This window comes from Euleptes europaea, chromosome 14 (genome assembly GCF_029931775.1).
Source record: "Euleptes europaea isolate rEulEur1 chromosome 14, rEulEur1.hap1, whole genome shotgun sequence".
Classification (NCBI taxonomy): domain Eukaryota; kingdom Metazoa; phylum Chordata; class Lepidosauria; order Squamata; family Sphaerodactylidae; genus Euleptes; species Euleptes europaea.
In genome coordinates, this window is record NC_079325.1 from 16,477,379 (window position 1) to 16,504,468 (window position 27,090).

The 27,090-nt window shown below is 46.3% G+C and overlaps 1 protein-coding gene across 1 annotated transcript in view; it reads right to left on the reverse strand.

Annotated features, from left to right (window-relative positions):
* Nucleotides 1-2,934: 2,934 nt before the first annotated feature.
* Nucleotides 2,935-27,090, reverse strand: part of LOC130487389 (endothelial cell-selective adhesion molecule-like) — a 74,029-nt gene continuing 49,873 nt past the window's right edge. Inside the window, exons 2-7 of the mRNA XM_056860881.1 lie at nucleotides 13,711-13,871; nucleotides 7,757-7,970; nucleotides 6,978-7,133; nucleotides 6,110-6,232; nucleotides 4,877-5,015; nucleotides 2,935-3,459 (exon numbers count right to left, since the gene is read on the reverse strand). Coding sequence (XP_056716859.1) covers nucleotides 2,997-3,459; nucleotides 4,877-5,015; nucleotides 6,110-6,232; nucleotides 6,978-7,133; nucleotides 7,757-7,970; nucleotides 13,711-13,871 — 1,256 coding nt within the window. The 3' untranslated portion in view covers nucleotides 2,935-2,996. The remainder of the gene's footprint in view (nucleotides 3,460-4,876; nucleotides 5,016-6,109; nucleotides 6,233-6,977; nucleotides 7,134-7,756; nucleotides 7,971-13,710; nucleotides 13,872-27,090) is intronic.

Here is a 27,090-nt window from a genome sequence, read left to right on the forward strand (position 1 = left end):
TCCCTCCTTTTGTTAGGGGAATCGGTTCCGTTAAACTTCCAGTTCCTTCCACATTAACTCTAGCTGTGAGATCTGTATGCAATTCCCTTATCAATCTAAAAAGCCTCTGGTCAATAGAGGTATCCGCCAACTTCTGTCAGAGCCTATTTTGGTCAATTGACTCAAAAGACAGGTCGACAAAGGCTACAAAAAGTTGGCATTTTAATTTGACCGAGTATTTCTCAATCAGAGCTTTAAGAGCTAGACAATGATCAATTGTGCTATGTTCCTTACGAAATCCGGCTTGCTCCTGATTAAGGAGGTTTACCTGGTCTGCCCAATTACCAATTTATTAAACAGGTGGCGAGTATATAGCTTAGAAGCAACATGTAAGAGGCTGATAGGTTGATAATTGGCAGGGTCTGTGTTATCCCCCTTCTTAAAGATAAGGACAATGATGCTTTGTTTCCATCTGGCTGGTATCATGCATAGATTGTTAATTGTTGCAAATAGAGCTGCTAACACTGAAGCCCACCAATGGATATTTGATTTAAATAATTCTGGAGAGATATAATCTTCTCCCGGGGCTTTCCCCCCAATTAGCCCCTCGATCAACTGGGCACATGCCTCTGATGACACCGGATCCCATGTGGGCAATGAATTTTGTTCTTTAAACATAACTTCCACGGGAGAAATATCCCTGGGGGTGCCATAAAGAGAGAAGAAATTATTATGCCACCTATCCTATCCTGTCTTACAGAACAGGGACCTAAGCATTCAACAAGAATTGTAGCATAAAGGTCACTGTGAGATTTTGGGGAGTTGGGAAAAGCACAGAGACCAAAAGGTATTTAATGTTGGGGCCAGTATTTCCAGATATTACTTACAATAAGTCAGATAATGATGGACCACCCTGACTGCATTTTTCTAGCATCTCTCTGCAGCACACAGCATTTGCAAATCATAGTAAAAACAGCTTTTAAAATAAAGTCTTGGCAACTGCAATTTTTTTAAAATATCATGACAATGGGGAGCTTAACTGCAATTGCCAGCAAGCCCAGATCAATTTCCTGGATAACGAGGCATAAACTTCTAGACTGGGCATTAGAAAAGCTTAGGTCCAAATTTCTGCACAGTGATGAATTTCTTTGACACAAAAAATTGATATTATTTGGTAATGCGTAACATTTGTCCCAGGAGGTACCCATTCAATAGGTGGAGATTGGATTGAATAGAACAAGACATGCATCATCACACAGTCCATAGGAACAGAATCATGTTGACACTGTACACTCCTTCTGCACTCCGATGCAACCACACCAAACAGGAAATGATGTCAGGTAGGAGGATTCATTCTCAAATTGGTCAGGAAGAGCTGCTGCTTGATTGGCAAGGAGACCGAGCATGAACAAAGACAGGAACATTTTACCTGTTGGCTAGGAACCCTTTGGCAGCATTACTAAATCACCTAATTACATATTTCTAAAGGTGGGCTTCCATGCATGACAGAAAGAATTAAGTACACCAAACTTTCAGCATGGGAATGAGGCCCACGTGGCCCCAACGTGAGGACTAGCCACGTGATCAGTCCATACACAATCAGCAAATGTGGCCCCCATTGAAATGATGAAAGGTTTATGATGCACTAGGGTTGCCTGCTCCGGGTTGGGAAATACCTGGAGATTTTGGGGGGTGGAGCCTGAGGAGGCCGGGGTTTGGAGATGGGAGGGACTTCAATGCCATACAGTCCAATTGCCAAAGTGGCCATTTGCTCCAGGGGAACTGATTTCCATTGCCTGGAGATCAGTTGTCATAGCGGGAGATCTCCAGCCACCGCCTGGAGGTTGGCAACCCTACCGAGCACATACAATTCAGCTTTACATAACTTAAAAGGTTCATATGTTGAATCCAGATTCGGGACTCAGAAATGAAGGGGAAAATTGGGCTATCTAAAAATATCACTTTTTTAATAGCAAAGATTAATTTTCCCCACTAGAGTCCACTCTGCAACATCCCTTAGTGAAAATTCAAGATATTCACTCATATTTGGTTTTGCAGGATTTCCCCATTCCTATCTGACCCCCTTGTCCTTACAAAGTGTTGTGCATCAAACTACACAGATACGTCACCAACAAGGCTGACAGCAGGTAAATAGCACCTAGAGACACAAAGACACACAGTTTCCTCCTCAACCCCATCCTAAATAGTTCACATTTCATAACAGAAGTTGGACCACAAAATCTCTCTTGTTCACGGCTGTGTTTATCTTGTGCCCAGGGACTCTAAACTGAAGATGAGCTACCAGCATCATGCATTAGGAAGGAAATTTATTTCCCCCATTTGCATCATTCATTCTACCGGTCATGGGGAGAGGCAGTTAGCTGACACTGAAGCCCTGTCTCTAACTGACAAATCCTTCTGATCTCCATGCTGATTTGGGAGATTAATGATAAAATTTGGAGTCATAAGAAGCTTGCTTTCTTAATTCGCAGTGTGTAGTCAAGCTCTGCCCTTTGCCCTCTCCCTTTGAACGTCTGGAATCCTTCCATTCCTTGGGCTACTTCAGGGAAAAGGCAGCAACAGGGGACACTCTTGATCCACCTGCATGTTCAGGAACTACTCAACGCCCTCCCTTCCCAACCAAGACAGTCAATTCCTGCCCAGCTTTGCACCACAATACAAAGGGAAAGGATGAAATCCTAAAGAACTTTCAGTTCAACAGAGTCTCTGCTTTGACGGATTCCAAGCGCCTGGGATTTGAATCGAGAAGGAGAGCACGTTTGGAAAAGTAACAAGGAAAAGGTTTCCGACGCTTCTTGCAAGAAGCCCATCTCAGGAACCCTTATTCAAGTCCCACGTACAGCAATTGCTTGCACACTTGCTCCTCTGCAGGAGAGGTGTGCACAAATGCACACAGGAGTTCTGGAGGCAGGTAGGCAAGCAGGCACTGGCTGAGCGTTTCCAGGAACTGGTACAGCCGCTTGCCGTGCGAGAGGGCCGCACGAGCCACGGAGTCTTTATACCAAGGATCCCGCTTGGCTCTGGGCAGGCACCATAACGGGCACCGCCCCCATGCGGGTCAGGGTGGAGGACGTGAGCCCCGGGGGGAGGGTGTGCTCCTGGCGGGGGGCCTGGGGCTGAGCCCCGTTTGTCCTGTGCTGAGCGTTCCTGTGGACTGGCACATTGGCGTGGTGGCAGTGGATGCCGTTGACGGTCGGCGGGAAGTAGAGAGGCAAGGACTGGCTGGAGAGGCTGGGGGTCGGGGTGAGCGTCCCGCCTCGAGGGTTGTTGTACGGGGGCTTGTAGGCCACCATGCTGCCGGTGGCAGTGGTGACGGAGGCTGTGTCCGAAGGAGGTTTGGACGGATACAGTTTGTGGTCCTGAGCGGTGTTCATCGAGGACAAGGTGCCATTTTTGGAGACAACGTCCGAACCGGGACTTTTGGCCCAGGAAAGCGTCTTGGGAGCAACGGCATCTTCCCTGTAGAAGGGAAGAGGGAGAACAGTAAGGAAAGAAGCAAACAGGAGGGTGAAAAACAGTGTTCAGAAATTTTCTTTCTGGTACTTTTTCTTACTGACTTTTATGTATAGATTATTCATACTATCAGACAAATTGTAACAATTATTACAAAGAAGAGCAATTGTAAAGATCAATAGCCATGCCACTTTTTCGGTACCAAAAATAGGTTGCCAACATTTGAAGGCAAATGATCCTGTCTCTCTTCCAACGTACAAGTTCTGTTAACCTCACAGTGCCGTACTTTTTTAAACCAAGATTTAATTGTTAATGCTTCACTAGGATTTTTCTAGTTTGTAGCAGTGAACAATTTCGCAGCTATTTTCCTAACCCATTTTCCACTCCACATGCATAAGAATTTCCCTAAGGCAGGGGGGGGGGAGATTCTCTCAGGAATAATCAGATCTAGTTTTATATACCAAAATAGGTATAGGAAATGACCAGAGTGATCCTCGCACCAACACACACTATCTCACTCTGTCAATAGCATTCTCTCTCAGTCTGGCTAAGATACACCAAGGCCACATCTATCTGCATGAATAATCAAGATAAGGCAAATAATTTTCAGTAGGACTGCACATAGCATATTTGGAGTCGCTCTTTAGACTAATAGTGGTCAGATTCCCTTAATCTCAGATTATAACTGGCTCATTAACTGTCAAACACAAAAACAAAACAAAAAACCCAGCCTTTTCCAAAAAAAGACAGTGTGCTACACTGGCTTGTAATTTCCTTTCCTTTTATCTCATCTCATCTGAATGAAGCTCTTTGGATGAAATATCTTGAGCAGTCATGTTCCCTCCTGATAAATATAATCTTTTAGATTTTATGCTCAAACAATAATTTAAAAAAATTGTGACAGCGTGGGGAATATTAGGACATCTATCGGATAAAGGGAATGAGATTATTTTATAGAGAGGTAAAAAGGAAATAGTACACTGAAAATCGATTCAAATAGTACATTGACAATCGATTCCTAAGAGTCGCATACGAGGGAAATTCCAATAAAATATGCACCAACGTACCAACTTGCCCTAAAGAGCAGCCACACAAACGCTCTGAAAAGAGGCCCTCATTAATCTATCATTCATTACAAGGGTCACTGGCTTGTAATTTTCAGATACTTGGCTTATAGTCTGACCACTCATAATTCTGTTATATGTTTCAGAGCCAAGCCTTGGCCCAAATTATGCCCTGGAGATGGTCCATCCTTGCCAACTTAAAAAAAAACCCACCTACACCTGGCTACAGGAATAGCGAAAGACAGGAGCAAATTGCCCCCAACCAGAAGAGCTCCAACAGGCCAAAAATTGTTTTGGGCACCCTGGCTTAAGAGTCCCCCTTATCATGCCAGACATTCACAATGAACAAGGATCCTCACTTGATCTCATTGGCCATTTCCTCTTGCACATCCTTCTTCTTCCTTCTGTAAACGAACATCTGGAGAGCAAACAAGAGGATCAGGCCCAGTCCAATGAGGGCTCCCACGACTGCACCAGCCACCACCGCCGCATTGAAAGCTGCAAGGGGCACACAGCAAAGGGAAAGCTTGGTTGGTTGGTTTTCTTAAGAGAGGAAGGTGAGTATTTCCAAGCCCAGAGCAAACAGATAATCCAATCTGGTCCCAGAAGACTGGTCCCCGTTGGAACTTAAGAGGTCCATTCACACATGCATGCCTACCACTTGATGAGTCGCAATTGAATGTGTGGACTGGTTCCAGAGCAAAGCAATGTACATAACATTGACGCTGGAGGATACAGGGGGGAGGGACTTCCCTGATAACTGATCACAGCCCCTCCCTATGGTTCACTCATATGTACAAGTCGCTGCCTGAAGGAGATTGTGTGAACCAGCCATTAGAATCATAGGGGATTTTTATGATAACTCAACATGTCTCTTTGCTTGAACCCAAGAATGTCTGGCAGATGCTGTTAATGGAACAGAAGAAAGAAGAGAAAAATGCATTTGCTCTGGGCTTCTGCAAGGCTAATAAATAGTGGAGGGCAGGGGAGATCAGGGAACTAACATGGGAGGGCAGACAGAAAGTCTCAGGTTCAGTCCCTGGAAACTGACACTGAAGCTCTCAAACAGCAAGCGCTGCAAAAAGCCCATTTCTGCCCAAGACCCTGGAGAGCGACCCGCAGTCAAAATACTGAGCTTGCTGGGCGCTCTTCCTTCAAGGAGCTCAGGTTCTCCCCTCCTCCATATTATCCTAATGACAAACCAGTTCACTCCAGCGATGACGGCGCCAGATGAGGAAGACTCAGATTCAAAACCCAGTTCATAACAAAGCTCAGTAAATGACTTCTCTCAAAGCCTAACCTTCCTCATAGGGTTGTTGTGAGGATAAAACAGGAGAATGATGTGCACCACCCTAAACTACTTAGAGGAAAGAGGAGGATAAAAATGGGCTCATGTAAAATTCCCTGGCAATTTTTCCCTGCAACTTCATGAGCGTGCATCCAGGAACCACAGTTGGGGCAAGCAGCATCTGGGGGGAAGCAGGACACCAGGGAAGGCTTAAAGATGCTTTCCCCATCTCTTTTCACAAAGGCCTTCCCCCAGTTGCTGGCTAACTGTAGTGAAGCGGTGGAGCTCCAAGTGGGGCACTCACCTGGAGTCACCTCCAAGGTTATGGTGCAGTTGGAGTAGCCGGCCGAGTTGGAGGCGTTGCAGATGTACGTTCCGGACATGTCGGTGGTGAGATTTGTCAGCGTCAGTGTCCCCTTCGAGAGGTCTGTAAAAGGTTACAGAAGGACCTTGAAAGCCTCCTCCTCCTCCTTTGCATCAGTGATGCCCCAGGGCATGCCCAGACTGCAGGCAAACAGCTTACCAGTGAAGGCTCTGGACGAGCCATCTTGTCTCCCGTGCCCTTGCCCATGATAGCTGGTTTCATCCACCTTCCCCCAAACTGACAGATCTGCATGGTGTTCCTAGGCTAACAGGCCCATTTTTTCAGCTTCCTGCTAACACCATCTCACAGTGTTTTCACAGCAGTAGTTGTGGTTGTGACGAAATTATATAGGAGTCTGGTGGTGTCTCAAAAACTCATTTTGTCAGATGTACCTGATCAAGTGAGCTCTGACGCACGAAAGCTTACGCTTGTTAAGTCTTTACGGTGCAACTGGACTCCTCTTTAATTTCACAATGCTTTGGGACCCTGGAAACCGCTATTTTTGCACCTGTCCACAAAAATCTACCTAAGCCCTACTCAGAAACTGGCTCCTCAAAAAGCAGGTGGGAGTGGTTCTTTGTACCTGCTCTAGAAGGAAAGTTTTTCAGGTGCGAGAGGGTGCTTCAAATTTTAATTAAGAATTAACGTGGCTCAGCTGTCGTGTTTAGAGTTCAGGATACTCTAGAAATCCGGTTGCCACATCCATGGATTCAAACTCCTTTGTTCATATGTTTCAGCCCTCCTAGCCTTAGATCCAAGAATCCATCAGTGGACACTTGCAGTTACGTTGGGCGGATTAATTTCCTACCTTGCACGGGAGCAAAGAAGACCTGAAAAGAAGGGCCAGTGCGTCTCCAGTGGTACATCGGGCTGGGCTTGCCCGACAATGACTTGCAGCTCATGGTAACATTCCCTCCAACATGGGGAGTTCCCTGGATTTTACATGTTGGTGAAGACGGCGGGACTGCAAGACAAAGAGGAGGTGGGTTATCGAAGAATTTTTAGTTTGAGGGTGAAATGGTGTTAAATAACAGCAGCAGTGCCATCTAGTGGACACCAACACAACTGGAGCTTGTTCCACAAACCAAGAAAATTGGTAGAAAAGGGCAAGAGTCCAGTAGCACCTTAAAAACTAACAAAAATATTTTTGTTAGTCTTTAAGGTGCTACTGGACTCTTGCTCTTTTCTACTACTGCAGACAGACTAACACGGCTACCCACTGTGAATTATCTTCAAGAAAATTGGGAGAGCCGCTGTCAGGTCTGATTCAGTATAAGGCAGCTTCATCTGTTCCTGTGAACCCAATAATCTAGCTGAGCATCCCTGTGAGATCACAGGGGAAACCTTTTTACCTTTTCCCAGGTTTCATTCTGCACCTATTTGATAGGAATAAGTAATCTCCACTTGGCGAATGTCACCATCTTGTTGTGTTAAGGCTGACCTAAATCTCAAAAGTTCTCCTCCTGGCCTTTCTCCTTTCACGTCAAGAAAAGACACAAAAGTTAAGAAGAGTCAGTAATCACTAAAGCAGTTATCAGGGAATGCCCTAGATCTCCAAACCAAGTGACAGGCAACGGCTCAATTTACCCAGAACGGTAAGGTTGACGAGTCCGATGTTTCTCCCATCTGTCGAGCTTTCATCCCCAAGGTTAACTGTGCACATATATTGCCCAGAGTCATCTTCTTGGGTATTATTAATTGCAATGGAGACGTTAGGTGAAGGCATGGGGTATAGAAAGCCCACCCGATGCTTGAAATACTTCTCATCCACTTTTGACTTTCCGTCTATGTACGTCAGTACCTGAAAGACAGACAGGTGTGAAGTGAGTTGACCTCGCCCCAACAGTGATAAATCAAGTTGGCCTATCACAACCATATGCAAAAAAACCCAACAACAACTAAATGAAACTTCCGTGATGTAAAAACGTGGGCAAGGCTAGAAGGTGTGCTACTGACACAATCCCCTTGTAACTGGAGATATTTGAGAGCATGTCTATACCATAGAGTCTGGAATATCTATGAGGAGCAGTTATGCTTAGGGCTGTTTAGCTTGGAAAGAAGGCGGTTAAGGGGAGACACAATAGAGGTCTATAAAATCATGCATGGTATGGAAAGAGTGGACAGGGACAAGCTTTTCTCCCTCTCTCATAATACTAGAATGCAGGGTGATCTGCTGAAGCTGGAGGGTGAGAGATTCAAAACAGATAAAAGGAAGCATTTCTTCACACAACACATAGTTAAATTGTGGCACTCCCTGCCCAGAATGTGGTGATGGCTGCCAACTTGGAAGGCTTTAAGAGGGGAGTGGACATGTTAATGGAGGAAAGGGGTATTCATGGCTACTAGTTAAAATGGATACTAGTCATGATGCATACCTATTCTCTCCAGGATCAGAGGAGCAGGCCTGTTATATTAGGTCCTGTGGAGCACAGGCAGGATAATGCTGCGGCAGACTTGTTTGTGGACTTCCTAGAGGCGCCTGGTTGGCCACTGTGTAAACAGACTGCTGGACTTGATGGGCCTTGGTCTGATCCAGCATGGCTTTTCTTGTGTTCTTAGCTTCCAAGATGGGACTAGCCTGGGGTATCCACGTCAGGACCAAAGTACCACCTGCTTTTCCTGGAGACCAGGAAGATGCTGCAATTTGGAGCCTGGGTCCCATTAGCTTGGATCTCAGTCTTCTCTTCCCTTTGTGGGGAGCCAGAACAGAAGTACGTGATGCTTAGCTCTTTCTACACTTCAACAGCCCAGTTTGTCACTTGATGTGGTGATAAGTCTAGCACACCATACGGATGATGCTAGGTTGCCATGGCAACAGCAATAAACACTTTGGATTTTCACACGCCGGATGCAGGCAAGCTCTTTAGAGGCAAAGGTGTGTCTCGAGAAAGCCGAGCAGGCGTGTGGCTGAGGTCATTGCTTCAGCTGTTCATCTCAAATACAGATCTGCGGTTAGATCACCCAACATGCAACTGAGTTGAAAACACAGCCATAGAGGGGTTTGGGTGGGATACAGACTGGAATCATGGAGCTGGGGAACGGAGAGGGTGGCATCTCCCATGGCATTGCTCAGATTGGAAAGGTCCAAGGCTACTTTAAGCCCTACCTAGGGGGGGGGGGCAGAGACAAGCACCCATATCTAGGGCTGTCGATTCAGTTCCATCCGACATGAAAAACCACCGAATTTTCCCCGATTTGGCAGTTTCCAGTTTGGATAGAGCCGAAGTCAAAAAAGGCGGGAAACCGACGAGCCAAATTTGGCGAGTTCGGGTGGTCTACTGTGTGTGTGTGTGGGGAGCTAAAGGGGGGGTTACCTTACCTATCCTGGGGGGGGGCTTGATCTCCTCTTTGCGAGTGTGATTGTTGCTGTTTTCACTGGTTTCACACTGTGGGTTAGTGAGTCTCTCTCTGGCTGCCCCAGAAACAATGGGAGGTTTTGCCTTGGATTTGCAGCTCTCTAGATGCACATTAAGGATTGCCGGCTCCCATTCATTCCAATGGGCAGATGGGGGGACCCCTTCCAGACCCCATAACTCGGGACCCCCTGAACCAATCTTCACCAAACTTGGGGGTTCTTGCAAGTAGGGTCCCTCCAAGCTATCCTGAAAGTTTGGGACCTCTACCTCCAAAAATCCCCCCCGGAGCTGTGGAAAGCAGCAAATGTGCTTTAAATGGCTTTATTCGGCCGAATTAATTTGGGAACATCGAATTTCATGCCGAATTCCACGGATCCGTATAGGGGGAGTTCGGACTTCATCATTTCCCGAATAAAAACAGGCCAAATTTTGCCGAATCTGAATTTTACTGATTTTTTTTTTCAACAGCCCTATCCATATCGTATCCATCTTTTCTCCCTCCTGGAAACGAGCTTGGCTTAGGGTGACATTTCTGATCTGGGAAATGCCACGGGGGAGGAGAGAGAAAGCCAATCCTCCCCCTCCTCCAGTGCCATAGCCTTGATTTATATCAGGGCCTCTTGCTGCCGTTTTCCGCAGCTCGTTTCTACATCCGGAGACGCCTGTTTGGCCCCGAGAACCTGGGCACTGAGCGGAGAGGGCAAGGGGCTTGCAGAAGACACTAGACTCCTGCTGTGAGCTTCCAAGGTCTTTTCTCCAAATCCAGTTCTCCTTAGGGGCCACAGTCACTGCCTCCTGGCTTCTACTGGTAATGGAATAATCCACTGTTACCTTCCTAGCTAGATTTACACAGCTCACAGCTGAACCACTCTCTAACAGAAGCTACTCTGTAGGTGTGGGAGACTCCTTGGCACAGGGGAATCAAGAGAAGCAGGTGGCAAAACAGCAACAGGCTTTCGATTGCTCAACAACCCCAGTGTGGGGTGCCTTGAAGTTCTGTCCTGTCTTCCTTACACAAAGACTTAAGAAGCCAATGTGATGCAGAGGTTACAGTGTTTGATGAGGATCCCCACTCATTTAATGAAACTCATTTAATGAAGCTCACCAGGTGACCTTGGGTCAGTCATTCACTTTCTCTCTCAGCCTAAACTACCTCACAGGGTTGTTGTGAAGTAAAGTGGAAGAGAGGAGAACAATGCATACTGCCCTGAGCTCCTTTGAAGAAGTGCAGAATTTTTTTTTAATAAATATAGCATTTTACAACTTAGAGGCAACATCTCATATCCACTCGATGACTTGCAATCACCTCAGATCATGGTCTAACTAACAAGATGAAGATCACTGATCTCCCTAGTGTGGAAAAAGTTGCACATACGTGCAAGGACCCATTCAGACCAGGATCCACATGCAGGGAAGGGAATGGGAGAGGGGATTTAACCCCTCAACCTCTACGCAGGGTTAAAGCCCATTCCACATGGCCTTGATATGAATTGTGGCTATGCATCCAATTTGCCTTTTATAGACTAATAGAATTTTGGTCCAAACTGCCTCTGTTGGATAATATTGTGCTTGGGGTGATACAAGACGCTAGGAAAGCTTATCCTGTGAGGTTGTACAATGGTTGTTGTACACTGAACTGGAAATGCAGTGCAGTTATCAACATGGGGAAGGATCATAGCTCTGTGGCACAGCACATGTTTCGCAAGCAGAAAGTCCCAGGTTCAGTCCCTCCACTCAAAAGGACCTCGGGCAGCTGGGTGGGGCAACAACTTTGCCTGAGATCAAGGAGAGCTGAGTAGACAGTATAGTGTCAGACTAGGTCTGGAGAGCCTTGGGTTCAAATCCCCACTCAGCCATAAAGTTCACTGGGTGCCCTCTCCCATTCAGAATAACCTACCATACAGGGTTGTTGTGAGGGTACAATGCAGAATGGAGGGAATAAAAGCAACCTCTATGCTGCCCTGACACCCTTGGAGGAAGGGAAGGAGGGAATAAAAACATGATAGATCAACACTGAACTACTTTACAGGGCCATTGTGAGGATTGCCTACAAAGCTCTTTGAACACTCTCAAGCATTACATAAACATTCAGCGTTATAATATAGGAAATCTGTTTTTCTTCTGCAGATTAACTTTGCACATGGAAACAGAGCCTCCCCCAGAAGAATCCTTCCAACCATCCCAATTATATCTGCAGGGAAATGGTTTCTGTTAAACAGCTGACAGGCTCTTAAAATTTGTCTAAAATACTCTCATATTTTAGATTTTTTCCCTAAGAGCCTGTCAGCTGAAAATTCTCTAAACATGAGCACAAGCTTCCGGAACCTGCCAGTTAATTAAGGGAAGATGGCAGACAGAAAACAAGGTCTGGTCCTTTTGCTCAGAGCTGTTTATGAACAATCACAAATAATCACACACGTTAAAAAACTTCTTAAGCAATCTAAATGTTGCACCTAGAAACTAGCATTCCATATCAGCAAGACTCCAACCCAGTCTAAAACCATGCAGATTACTAGCATGCATGAGAAAGGAAGTCAGAGATCAGCCAAAATCCTTCTGGAGTGGCAAATGAGTCTTGGGAGGAAGAGCCCAACGTGCTTCCAGAGGATTTTCCGCTAATCCCTCAAAATATCCCACCAGCCACACAGTAGCCATTCTGCCACACACGCATCCCTCAATAAACGCTGCAGAACATCAAACGTTTACACACACGTTTGGGAGCCTGCAATGTCAATGAAGAAGAACGTGCTGTTGGGTTGCCACTGACTCATGGGTGTTCCAGGCAAGAGACGAGTTTGCTATTGCCTTCGCCTACATAGCAACCCCAATCTTCCTTGGTGGTTTCCCATTGTAGTACTAACCATGGCCAACCCCTGCTTAGATTCCAAGTTCTGACGAGTTCGGGCTATGTTGGGATATTCAGGTTACTGCAATGTCCGTAATTCACAAAATGGCACGACAGGTTTCAACAACTAATTTGAGAGGGGCAAGCAAAGAAGGAGGCCTTTGCTGCTTACTGCTAGAAAGCACAACCAACACCCAGCAGGGGTTTGCATCATGTGCACAAACGTCACCCACTTTATATTTGAAAAAAACAATGGATGAACAAAAATGGCACTTTGGCTCCCCATATGCTCTGGCTTCCTACTTGCTACTTGAAAAGGACAATGGAAGAATGAAAATCCTACTTTGGTTCCCTACATGCCAACTATATGCCGCAAACAGGAAACAGATGAGGAATTAGCACATTTTCCGTTCTGTTCCTTTTAGCATTCTGGAATCTTAATCCACTCTGCGTTCCACTCCTCTGTAACTCCCGTTCAGTTTTAATTAGGAGGACTTCTAAAATCCATTCCGGGTTTGGAACATGCACAATTTGCTGAATCTTTTCCCACTCGTGTTACCAATATGCACGGGCACACTGACACCACACTTTACAAAAGCAAATTTTGATGGGCTCATATCAAGGTTCTTTTTTGTACAGTATTCTACATGATGCGTGCATGTGCATTGGGAAGCACATCACACTCACACAGGATCTCGACGTGAACCTCATTAAGGTTGCTTTCAAAGGTTGCTTTTCATGTAGAGGGGGGAAAGATCCAGACCAGCTGATGAAACTGAAAGCTGCAAGACGATGCACATGCGCGACAAGTACTCTGTATAAAAATGTAATTTTTTTAAAAAAGTGCAACAATGGAGGGGGCCTAAGGCACTCATCCCACTTCAGACACAAGACCAAGAAATTTGAAACTGAGGCTCAGTGGTAGAGCATCTGCTTGGCATGCAGAAGGTCCCAGGTTCAATCCCCGGAATCTCCAGTTAAAGGGACTAGGCAAGTAGGTGATGTGAAAGACCCCTGCCTGAGACCCTGGAGAGCAGCTGCTGGTCTGAGTAGACAATACTGACTTCGATGGACTGAGGGTCTGATTCAGTATCAGGCAGCTTCATGTGTTCAAACTCCAAAATTCATGATTCAGCGCAGCCCTAAGACAATTACAGATTGGGAGGGGAGGAAAGACCCCTATCTTCAGCCTCTTTAAGGCTTCATTTCTTGTGAAGATTCATATAGAAAAGGACAGCATCTTTTTCCATGTCATGGCATGTCCAGAGTCATTCAGGGGAAACTTGGGGGCACAGGCTTAGCTTTCCAAAATACCAGCAAGACTCTTGTTGCGTCTTTACCTGTAAATGCTTTGTAGGGTCACGTCTTTCAAGAAGGCAGGAGACAAAAGGCCTGCTGTTAGAATAGGATGTATACCAGAGCGGCAGGATGGCCTGCTGCCCTTTGATGGAAACCACAGAGGTCTGTCCCACATGGACCTCCAATACTGCAGAAGAAAGACCTGCAGAAGCAGAAGGAGAGATCAGTTATCATAACCGCTGCACAAATGCCAGGGTCCACAACCTTTCCCGAGGACATCTAACAGGCAGGGGGCAACTCACATGGCACCATACATCATCACCACCACCACCAAGAATAAGCCCGGATTAACCATTCTGTTTAGGATGCTACAGAATGTGCCCACAGGTGAAGAATGAGGGCCTTCTCCAGACAAACCCTTTTGAGCAACACACACATACACAGAGCTGTTACTTATTTACTGCAGGCGATCCAGAAATTGTCCCTTGAAGAAACATTTCGGTCTTAGTTGCATCTCAAGAAACAGAATATAGAGGTATCTATTGGCAGGGAACCATGCCATTGACTACGACAAAACTTCTTCCACTCCATACAACACATGACCAGCTCACAAAACCTCCAAGTTCGTCGGTCTGCCTGTACCTTTGTCAGTCAAATGTGGCACACTGATGGTGTGACAACTAGAAGAACCAACACTCTAAGAATTCAATATAGAAGCTACTGCAGAACCACAGGTGGCATTGTCAAAGAGCCACATGTGGCTCCAAGTAGGGTTGCCAACCTCCAGGTACTAGCTGGAGATCTCCTGCCATTTACAACTGATCTCCAGCTGACAGAGATCAGTTCCCCTGGAGAAAATGGCTGCTTTGGCAATTGGACTCTATGGCATTGAAGTCCCTCCTGTCCCCAAACTCTGCCCTCCTCAGGCTCTGCCCCCAAAACCTCCTGCCGGTGGCAAAGAGGGACCTGGCAACCCTACTCCCAAGCCACTGAGTCAGTATCACTGCCTTACAATAATCCTTCAAGGTTATATGGCATTGTACCCTGCTGAGGTCTTTCTCTTTCCTAAACCCTGCCCTCCCCAGGCTCTCTGCCTCCAAATCTCCAGGAAATTCCCAACCCAGAGTTGGCAATCCTACTCACAGGGTTGTGGTGAGGATAAAATGGAGGAGAGGAGAGGAGCTACGGTATAAATGAAATAAATGAATAAATAGATGCGGTTTCAACAGGGAACGGCCAGCACATGGCTGTTCGAAAGCACCTTGGGTGGATCCATAAACAGGGTAATGTGTCATTCAGCCCTCAGTGTCTTTGGCCCAGTTGAAGCAGAAAAACTGTGCCTGGTTGTCTGGGATGATTATTACACATTACATATTACCAACCACATGGGGGAATTGTTTGAAAATCAATGTGTTGTTTTTTTAAGTTATATGCATTAACCCTGAAGGTTAAGACAAGGGTGCAATCTGGGGAGCAGAATGGATTTATAGGAAGAGGATGAACTTGAGGATCCTGCTCAGGGTGGGGGGGGGGGAACAGTCCAAAGCAGCCTTGCAGTACAAGACCCTCATGGCGACGATGCTGGCTATCTAGTGGCTTTGTTGCCTAGGGCTCCGGCATCATACTCTTCCCCCACCCCCACTGAAATGTCCTTTTACCGCACATCGACTCTCACCGCTCCTCACAATCTAAATTACTGCAGAATTTCTCTCAAGAAAACCATTTTGGGGAAGATTACCAGCAAATTTTTTGCCAGAGAGAATTTTTTACACATTTCGGATAAGGGAAAAGAACGCAACAGCTGGAGTGGGAACATTCTGCCTGCCTCCCGAACGGGTCGTGCGCACAAAGCTTCAAAACGGCAGGTGAAGCGTTTGATCTGTGAAATTATTCCACGTGCATCATGATCAGACACTCCGCGTCTGGAGAGAGACGGGCCTCATTAAAAAAAAAAAAAAAAACCAAACTCACGAAAGCTGCTACCCTCTCTCATTAGTATTTCTATTTCGGGACTGAGAAAGCTGATTAATTTAAAAAAAAACATGCCAGAAGAGGGCAACTGTTCTCTGAACTCTGAGCGCAAAACATTCTCGATGCCAAAGTGTTTTTACATCAGTTATTTCCAAAGCAAAGCCATTCCGATATCCTGTTGTCAGACAGCGGCAAGTTATCGACCCAAAAAAACCATACTGCTCACGATTGCTGGCAGGGGCTCTGTACAAACAGTCTCAAAACACACCACATGGTGCTCTGGCTCCACTCCCAGTGCTCCTTATGAGTAAAGGACAATGTTTAAGGGGCATCGCTTCAGATGCTGTATTACAAAGCATTTTACATATTTTTTTTCCCCTGCGCCTGAAAGGTTTGCAAGGGTCAAGCTGGAATGCAAGCATGAAAAAAAGAATTGTGCTCTGAACGTGTGTACCAGATTTCATAGAATCATAGAGTCGGGAGGGGCTATACAGGCCATCTAGTCCAACCCCCTGCTCAATGCAGGATCACCCTAGTCTGGAGACCAAGTCCTGTGACTTGGTTGAAGGAGCTGGGTATGTTTAGCCTGTAGAGGAGAAGACTGAGAGGGGACATGATAATCATCTTAAAGTACCTGAAGGGCTGTCATAGAGAGGATGGTGCCGAGTTGTTTTCTGTTGGCCCAGAAGGTCGGACCAGAACCAACGGGTTGAAATTAAATCAAAAGAGTTTCCATCTAGACTTTAGGAAGAATTTTCTAACAGTTAGAGCGGTTCCTCAGTGGAACAGGCTTCCTCGGGAGGTGGTAAGTGCTCCTTCCCTGGAGGTTTTTAAGACTAGATGGCCATCGGTCAGCAATGCTGAATCTGTGACCTTAGGCAGTTCATGAGAGGGAGGGCATCTTGGCCATCTTCTGGGCATGGAGTAGGGGTCACTGTGTGTGTGTGGGGGAGATAGTTGTGAAATTCCTGCATTGTGCAGGGGGTTGGACTAGATGACCCAGGTGGTCCCTTCCAACTCTATAGTCTATGATTCTATGATAGTCTCTCATACTGCTGGATCAAAATGGGGAGAGGGAGAGAACACTCCTTTTTCTGTCAAACATTTCAACCCTACTGTAAAAACAAAGTGATGAAAGCGTTCTTATCTCTAGCACAATGTGCAACAATTCTCCACCCTTTTGCCAAGAGATGGGTAGGACTGGGCTCACCATACCACACTAAGGAAAACAATCCACAGCCACTTCACATACAAACATGGGACGGTACCGAACAGTGGGTCAGAACAATGATTTTCCTAGTGGCTTTCTGGAGTCTCAGGCTGAGGAAGATCTTTCCTGTCCCCTGCTACCTGAGATTAGGGTTGCTCAAACACTCACCAGTCATAAACAGGGAGCTGATTTTTCAGTGGTCTATTTGTTGACCTATTCCCAGGCTGCAGCAACTATTCTTTCCTAACAGTACAGAACAGTGCAAGAGGTTTTCTGCGCATGCGCATTCCAATAAGCTCCTCTCCCCGACCATTGCTTCACCCACTGCTCTGCCCAGAAAACAATTAAATGAGTCACCAATGATATAAATCCATCATAAACGAATACCATTTTTAAAAATCCTACCATTCAGGCTTCGGCTAAGCAGCCCTTAGACGCTAATGGCCACTGATCTGTTTGGATCAGCAGGGATTTCGTGCATGTACAGTTTTAAAGAGAAAAAAAACCACACGATGCAAACCTGTTCAGCAAGTATTTGAGCTGTTTGGTGACAGAAACACCAAGTGACTTGTTCGTATTTCATAAGCACAGTTGAACACCCTAGCACATTTGCTGCAAAACTTGCAGTGTCCCTACCGGGAGATCGCCAGGCAGCCCTGCTTCAAGTGGAGGGGGCCTGGGTCAGTGTGGTGACCAAATATGGCTCCCACTGTTTTAAAGCTTACAGGAATAGTCTTTCTGATATGGGGGGGGGGGGGAAGCTACAGGGCAGGCTGATGTCTGTGGGTTTAAAACTTCAATGGCGGTTTTAAATAGGTTAGGGAATGTGAGGGAAACTTGGCAGATGTGTCATTCAGAAAGCATTCTGGCCCTTCCTGGCTCACTCTCCACATTGAAACAGGCCTTCTAAGCAAACTGTATTTCCATGTTTTGCGAACTTTCACGACATACCCCTCCCCGCCTTCCGTGTTCAGCATCATACTGGAAGTGAGCGTGGTCTCAGTTTCGCCTTCTGTTGCTACGGGGCATGGAACATGTTGCCTTTGACTTGGAGGACTATCCCCCCAACCCCCAAGGCTAGGCTTTGTTTGTGGCAAGCATTTACTGATCCACTGATGAATCCATTATCTCTCTCTTCAGTGGGTACAGTCAACCGCAGCGGTCCTTCTTTCTGACATCCTCTTCAATGTTTTGATGAGGATCAACGTGTATCCCCTTCTGGGAACAGAAGTTTATTAAACCTAACGGCTTACAGTGATCATGCATGTTGCAGAGAAAATGGAAGATGGCCCCTCCCACCCCTTCTCCCTCACCCACATCACTAGGACTTGAGATCATCCCATGAAACTGAGGAGCAGGAGATTCAGTACAAAGCACAGAATTATATCTTCGCACAACATCTGCAATTCAGAGCCATAGGATGTGGTGATGGTTAATGGCTTCGATTAGCTTTAAACCTGGAATCAGTCAAATTTACTGCGGACAAGTCTATCAATGATTGATCAGTTGGGATGGCTAAAAGGGAGCCTTCGTGTTCAGAGGCAGTGTATCTGAATGCGAGTTGGTAGAAAGCAAAGGAGAAGAAGGTTACTGGCATTTATACTCTCTTTGTGGTCTCCCCAGAAATGTCTGGCTAGCCATTGACTATAAGAAACAGGATGCTGGATAAAGACAAGGTAGACCTTTGGTGTGACTGTGATCCAACTTTTCTTCAATTACACTTTGTACATTTCCCCAGAAGGGCTGACCAGTGTTCTTCTCAAAAGGGAGGGCCATGCTATGACCCTCTTCCCAGGCAGGAAACAGCCAAAGCTTCTCTGTAATGAACTCTTAATGATTTAATTGCAATGGCCCCAACCGGCATTTCAGATGGAAGCTAACTGCTCTTGAAAGTGACGGGCTCGATTCTTACTGATCCGAACGGGATGCGGAAGCTGCAGGGCAAAACATCAGCCAAGATTGGACACACTGGGAACATCCTGCATCTTCCTGACATTGTGATACCACTGAATATGGCAGAAGGAAGAGAGAATTGCCCACGAGGTTAGGAGAATTTCCATACATCCTTCAGACTTTGCCCAATACGCGCTCCTTGCCTAAATCCCATAAATAATATGACAGCAGCATTGGTTAGCATCAGAAATGTAGTCTATTAAATGTGAGGCCCTGTGTACAGGAGCTAGTGACCAGAAACCAGTTGTCTAATGAATTTTAATGCACCAGTTCCCTTGGATTCTCTGCACAAATCTCCGTTGGGGGGGGTTACTGTTGTACCACCACTAATGAAGGGAGAGACAGGTAGGCTTCTATTCTCTTCTGAGAGAAGCTTTTCCTTTGAATAGTTATGCATGCTCATGTGCGTGTCTTTAATCCACAGTCGTGACTGGCAGCTGGATAAGGCCAAATTCAGTGCTTGAGGTGACCCATGGTAGCTGGTTCCTTTTTCAAACAACATCTGTGCACAGAATGCAGCCATGGGTTCTTTGTGAATGAAAGCCAAGCCCTTCGTTAGGGGGAAGGAATTGCCCCAGGCGTCACAGATGGAGCGATCCACATCCCCACAACATAATGTGGCAGTGTGTGAAATAATCAGTGGTCAGTGGAAATGTAACCCCGGGACTGGGAATTATTTCAGAACTTCTAGGGATGCCTCATACTCCACTTATTGGGTCACTGATTTGGGGGGGGGGCATGGAATTCAGTAAAGGGTTCTGTTCCAATTGTTCTGCAAGTTTAACCCACATTTAGCTATTCCTTGCCTCCTCCTCTTTTCACTCAAACCTCCAGACGAAGGTTGTTTCCACATGGGGACGTGAAAAAACACCCCCTGCCATGGATGCAGCAGCAAGCGACAGACAGACACAGGCATAGTGTCCACACACCCAATCCTGCTCCACTCAGTGCTTCCCCACCCCCATCCCTGCTCCTTTGAGGGTTCCCAATCTCCAGGTGGGGCCTGGAGATCTCCTGGAATTACAACTTATCTCCAGACAAAAGAAATTAGTTCCCCTGGAGAAAATGGCTGCTTTGGAAGGTAGACTCTATGGCATTATACCCTGCTGAGGTCTCTCCCCTCTCCAAACTCTGCCTTCCCCAGGCTCCACCCACAAATCTCCAAGAATTTCCCAACTCAGAGTTGGCAACCTTAGCTTCTTCCCTTCCATCATGACAGCAATCATGCCACTCCTCCCCCCCCCCCATAGCCCTGAACTTCCTTCCCTTTTCCCTACTGAGCTGCAGGAAAACGGGGCAGGGGAATCCCTTTAAAAGGGTAAGAAATGTGGAGGGGAGGGGCAGGCTTCTTCCTTCCATTTTGAAAGCAAAATTTAACTCCGTCCCCCATAGAGGTAATGCCCTTAGGCAACCTGCAGGACTCCCCCCCTTTAAACCAGAGAAGAACAGGTTTATTTTTTCTCTTGGCAAAGGCAGAAGAAGAAGAGTCGGTTTTCATATGCCTACTTTCTCTCCCACTTAAGGAAGAATCAAACCGGCTTACAATCACCTTCCCTTCTCCTCTCCACAACAGACACCCTATGTGGTAGGTGGGGCAGAGAGAGCTCTAAGAGGTATGACTAGCCCAAGTTCACCCAGGTGGCTTCATGTGGAGGAGTGGGGAAACAAATCCAGTTTACCAGATTAGACTCCGCCGCTCATGTGGATGAGTGGGGAATCAAACCTAGTTCTCCAGATCAGAGTCCACCACTCCAAACCACCGCTCTTAACCACTACACCATGCTGGTGTCAGACAATGATGTATTTTATCTCCCTGTATGTTCAATCTGTATGCAAAACATATCCTAAGTAAAGCTGGATTAGATTTAGATGAAGGTGGAGTAAAAATTGGTGGAAGGAACACTGACAATTTCAGATGTGCAGATGATACCACATTACTGGCAGAAAATAACAAAGACTTGAAACAACTACTGATGAAGGTAGAAACAGAAAGTGCCAAAGCAGGATTACAGCTGAACATCAAGAAGATGAAAGTAATGACTACAGGGGAATTACACAACTTTAAGGTTGACGATGAAATTGATCAAGATTTATTCATTTATTTTTCAAATTGTTAACCCACCCTCCCCGGCCAAGGCTCTATCATTAACCAAAAGGGAGACTGCAAGCAAGAAATCAGAAGGAGATTGAGGCTGGGAAGGGCAGCCATGAAGGAACTAGAAAAGATTCTTAAGTGTAAGGACGTGTCACTGGTGACCAAGATCAAGTTAATTCATGCCATCATATTCCCTCCTACTATGTATGGGTGTGAAAGTTGGACAATGAAGAAAGCTAATAGGAAGAAAGATGATTCCTTTAAATGTGGTGTTGAAGGAGAGGTTTACGGACACCGTGGAATGCAAAAAAAGACAGATCAGTGGGTTCTAGATCAAATCAAGCCTGAACTTTCCTTAGAAGCAAAAATGACTATACTGAGGCTAACGGTCACATGAAGAGAAGACAAGACTCACTGGAAAAAACGATAATGCTAGGAAAAATGGAAGGCAGCAGGAAAAGAGACCCAACATGAGGTGAGTTGACTTTATAAAGGAAGCCATGGCCCTCAGTCTGCAAAAGCTGAGCAAGGCTATTAAGGCTGAGCAAGGACATTTCGGAGGACTAATTCATAGGGTTGCCGTAAGTTGGAAGTGACTTGACAGCACTTCACACACACACACACACACTCACCTGGGAACAGAGTGATCATGACATCATGTTTTATCCACGAGCTTCCTGCTTTCCATGCAGGGAAAAATCCCTGTTTGTAAGCAGCTGAAGAGTTCAAACTGGAGGACAGGAGGCAGTGGGGCCAGCCCCCAACCCACGAGCAGCAAGACAAGAGCTGCTCAGCTCCAGGAAAGGAAAGAAAGGGGCTCAAGTGGAGGCTCAACTCCCTTCCCTGCAACCTCTTGATGCTCAGCATGCAAGTGTTTTAATCCTCCTTAGCCCTTTTTGAGAACAGTTTTAAGGTCACTGGATCCGGATTTGAAAAACCTCTTCAAAAGCCAGTTCCACATGGGATGCATTCTGAAACTTATTTCTTCTCCATTTCCCTTTCTAAAGTAATGGAAAATTCAGATGCCTTTACGGAAACAGTGTCTTTGGAGAAGAGAATATTTACTTCCATATATAACCCATTCTGTCATAAGTCCATGTTCAATCCAAACATACTTTTCCTCTCCAGGGGACAAGCCTCAAAATGGTTCCTCAAGTCGGCTTTTAATAGCCAGCTGCTCACAGCACTGATTGGTTGTTTTTCCCATCATGCCATTTAAAAATATATATTCCTCCTGGCACTCCCAGGATCAGGTCGCAGGTGATGTGGAAAACCTCCATTTGAGACCCTGGAGAGCAACAGCCAGAACAGAAAAAAATGAATCTTGATAGATCAAGGGTCTAACTCAGTGGTTCCCAAAGATGGCAGTACCACCCCCTAGGGGGCCGTGGGATCACCTAGGGGGGCATTAAGAGGCAAGGGGGCAGCAGGGGGTGCCAGAGGTGGGCCCCTTCAATTGTGTTGTTGGATAGGATACAGGGCTCTGGGGCTGAGTTTGTGGAACCAAGGGGATGGTGGCCTGAAACGTTTGGGAACCACTGGTCTAACTCAGTAGAAGGCAATTTCATTTGTTCACTAGAACTAAATCTCCTCAAAATAGATGCTATCCTCTATGTGTTTTACTTAAGTCGCTGTACTAGGCATCTTTGGGGGAGGGAGGGCAGGGAATTCTGCTGTGCAATAAGAGTAGCAAAAAAGATCCAGTCACCCAGATGTAGAGACTTGCCCTGCTCCCCTAGTAAAGGTAAAGGTAGTCCCCTGTGCAAGCACAGGGTCATTACTGACCCATGGGGTGACGTCACATCCCGACATTTACTAGGCAGACTATGTTTACAGGGTGGTTTGCCATTGCCTCCTCCAGTCATCTACACTTTACCCCTAGCAAGCTGGGTCCTCATTTCACCGACCTCGGAAGGATGGAAGGCTGAGTCAACCTTGAACGGGCTACCTTGAAACCAACTTCTGTCGGGATCAAACTCAGGTCGTGTGCAGAGCTTTTGACTGCAGTACTGCAGCTTACCACTCTGTGTCACGGGGCTCTGCTCCCCTAGTAGAGGCTGACCAAAAGGAATAAAAACCAAAGTCGTGAGTCATGCAGCTTCCTATGCTGGCAGGTACTTTGGGTCCTCGGATGCCTTTATTATTCACAGCACACTGGTTTTGGCAACTAGAGATGTAGTGGCAGATATTACCCTTCAAAGGCTCATCCATGCAAGACCCGGATCACATCATTGAACTCCTGTATCCAAGTTCTCAACTATAGAGAAAAGTTACCCCTCAAGCAAGCAGTATGGATGAGCAACTGCAGGCCACCTCTGCAAACACAACCACAGGACTGTAGCTACGGATGTGGCTTCTGACACAGTACTGAAGAAGACGGACCCTAAGCCTGGCCCCATATAAGGCAGTTCCCCCCTTATATCCTTAAGGCAGTTCCCCCCTTATATCCTTAACTGGGAATGTTCCCCAAGTACTAGACTAGGTGAGCCACATTCTCTTGCACCCCCCTGGGCTTCTTGGAAGTGCCAGAAGGATGCGCCATCTGCCTTCAGAGGGAAGGGATTTCCTGCCCTCCCAAGGCCAAGAGTTTTAAGGGCGGAAGCGAGACAATGGCATTAAGACGGCCCCCCTCCCGCCCCACAGGAACAACTCTCCGACATCAGGTCCAGCCATTTCCACCCAATGCTTTGGTCGAACAAAACCCTGGAAATGGCTGAGACAACAACAGGAAGCAGCTCTTAAACGTCTTGCTTGATAAGGAGTCTCCGTTTGTTTGAAAAGCCTGGCCCCTTCCTATCAGCTCCCTGCAGATTCAAAAGGGGGGGGGGGATCACAACTGCAAAGCTTTGCACTAGCCTTTCCCACCCTGCAACATAAGTCCCACTGGTAGGCTTGCCAACCTCCAGGTAGGAGCTGGAGATCGCCTGCTGTTACAATTGGTCTCCAGCCGATAAGAGATCAATTCACCTGGAGAAAAATTGCCGCTTTGGCAATTGGGCTCTATGGCACTGAAGTCCCTCCCCTCCCTAAACCCCACCCTGCTCAGGCTCTGCTCCAAAAATCTCCCACCGGTGGCGAAGAGGGACCTGGCAACCCTAGGTTGCCAACCTCCAGGTGGTACCTGGAGTTTTCCCATAATATCAACTGATCTCCATACTATTACAGAGATCCATTCCCCAGATGTGTTACAATCACTATCCACTTGGTATCCACTATAAGTGGGTTTTTTAACGGCACAACGTTGCTTTTTCAGCAAAAAGTAGCAATGCATCCAGAACCAGACAGCTATACAACGCACCATACAACAATTACGGGAGGAACAGACGCACTAGCTGGCAGAAGAGTCACATTTCCTGATCTTCAAAAATGTGTGTGTGTGTGTGGGGGGGAAATTATATATTCACACAGCAGAAATGCCAGTGGTAGGAAAGTCCCCTGGATGTCTTATTTATTGCAAGTGAACACCTGGAAAGGTGCAAAGAGGGTAATAGCCTTAGAAAGGTGGATTTCTCTCAACAGAATGCCCTCGAATGAGTCTGTCGGAAGATCAGGCAAAGCCTCTATACCCTATGTTACAGATATGGAAAGGAGACACCATAAGAGACATGCACAAGGTGATGTGAGGAGTCTGTGGATTTGGAGAAGCGCAAGTAAAAATTAAGAAGAGTTGGTTTTTATATGCCGACTTTCCCTACCACTTAGGGAATAATCAAACTAGCTTACAATCACCTTCCCTTCCCCTCACCAGACACCCTGTGAGGTAGGTGGGGCTGAAAGAGCTGTGACTAGCCCAAGGTCACCCAGCTGGCTTCATGTGTAGGAGTGGGGAAACCAACCTGGTTCACCAGATTAGAGTCCGCTGCTCTTAACCACTACACTGGCCACATTCCCCTTCTTGTCCTTTTTTAAACCTCTAAACAACAGTTAGCGGGTCTTTATAGGACGATCTGCAAGAGGGCTTCTTCGTACACATCTTATCCCATTCTAAATGGTATTTTAACTCTGATGGGTAGAAAGATCTGCACGTGTTTCCTTGGAGATAGCCCAAAGCAAAAAGGCCACCTGTCACTGCGTTGTTCATGGCAACAGCAAATGCGGGCGCTGCCGCCACCACTCCCGGCAAATCTGATTACACCAACCATAAGCAAAGTGTCAGGAAATATTAACAGGTTCGAACAAGGAATGATGGAGTCACCGGCCGTGAACTTCCAACTGTGTCTTGGGGAGAACGCAGTTCTGCAGCCGGCAGGGGCAAACTGGTTTAATTGCCGAAGTTACACAGCTAAAGAGATTATTCTGGGGCAGCGCAAGAGAAGGATCAGTGGTGGAATTATCTACCGGAGAGAGGTCAATGGGGCATTGTCAGAAAGGAGAGGCAGAGAGGGCCTTGCTTGGGAAACTGCCACTTTCTCCAGGCACATGCGTGGACGAGAAAGCCTGGCTCTTTGTGGCAACTGCATACGAGAGAGAGGCAGAGAGGCTGCTCACAGATCTGATTGCCAAGAAGTGTGTGTTGGTCCAGCCAAGCAACGTGTGAGCCCATAAATTCTCTATGATGCAGGGGCTACAATGAAGGACTCAAAGTCAAATCACAAACCAGCATGGTGCAGTGATTAAGAGCGATGGTTTGGAGCAGTGGACTCTGATCTGGAGAATCGGGTTTGATTCCCCACTCCTACACACGAAGCCAGCTGGGTGACCTTGGGCTAGTCACACTCTCTCAGACCCACCTACCTCACAGGGAGGTTGTAGGGAGGGGAAGGGAAGGTGATTGTAAGCCGGTTTGATTCTTTCTTAAGTGGTAGAGAAAGTCTGCATATAAAAACCAACTCTTCCTCTTCTTCTTCTTAGGAGGATGCAAGAAAAAAAAATGCAACTCTGGGGGAAGTTTAAAAAAACATAAGTTTGACTCTGCTTTTCAAAGGTTGTTTTTTTTTTAACTTATCCTGTATAACTCTATGCCCATCTCCATCTGTAACACTCATGTCTGAATCAGTGACACTAAGGGACCTTCACATGCTGCAGAGGACATTTCTGACAGCAGCTGACTACCGTGGCAGTCCTGAAGTGACTGCCAAAACACCTATCACTGTAACGGGCGGTCGGGCTTCTACCTTCTAAAAGAGACAACAGGGTTCGGCACACAGTGGTGCAAATTCTCTGCCCTGTCCCCCACCTGATGGAATCGTCTCCCCAGTGGGATCAGGGCCCTGCGGGATCTTCAAGAATTCCGCAGGGCCTGCAAGACTGAACTACTCTGCCGAGCTTATGGTTGAGGCCAGCTACGGTTCTCCCTATAAATATTGGCCTCCCTAACACACCCACACCCCGGTGATATTCCCTTCTTGTTTTAGACCATCCTGGGGTTTGTCCACCTGCTCGCCCGGCTGCAGCCGGATATTCGCTTTTTGGGCGCCACTGGGCATCTTTGCCCTCACTTATCAGAACTGTATTGGGATACTTTAACTATAGTTTTAATGTTTTCATTCTGTTTTTTATCATAGGTGGTATTCTTGTGAGCCGCACTGAGCCCAGCCTTTGGCTGGGGGAGGGAGGGGTAGAAGTGCAATAAAGTAAAGTAAGTAAGTAAGTAAATAAGACTGTGCATCCTGCAGGATCCCTGTCTATGAGAACCAGATTACCCAGTGGCCAGAAGTGCAGCACAGAGGAAGTGGGCATAGCTCAGTGCATTCAATGCAAAAGGTGCCAAATCCAGTCCATGAGCATCTCCAACTTAAAAAGGGGGGGGGGCAAGATAGCAACCTGCAACCTGCCCAGCACCTTGGATAGCCACTATCAGCATAAACAGCATAAAATGGTACCCATCATACTGTATACGAATACCTACTTTTAATATGATTTCTATATATACTTTTTTTTTGCAAATAGCAATGGGTTGTTGATTTTAGCAGCAGTGTATAACATAGTGTAAAGTGATGTAAATACAGAGGATATTTCTACCAATCAGTCATATAGTCTTTAGTCTATTATAAATACAAACAGGAATACAGGTAATAATTCATTAGGCAAATATTTCAAAGAAGGGACAACAGTATTGAATTCTTAGGTGTTCATTTTGCTAACAAGCCGAAGCTATATTGATGTTTTCTTGTCAAATTGAAAACTACTGGGCATATAGAATTGTATTAAAAAACAGGTATTCATATACAGTATGATGGGTACCCTTTTATG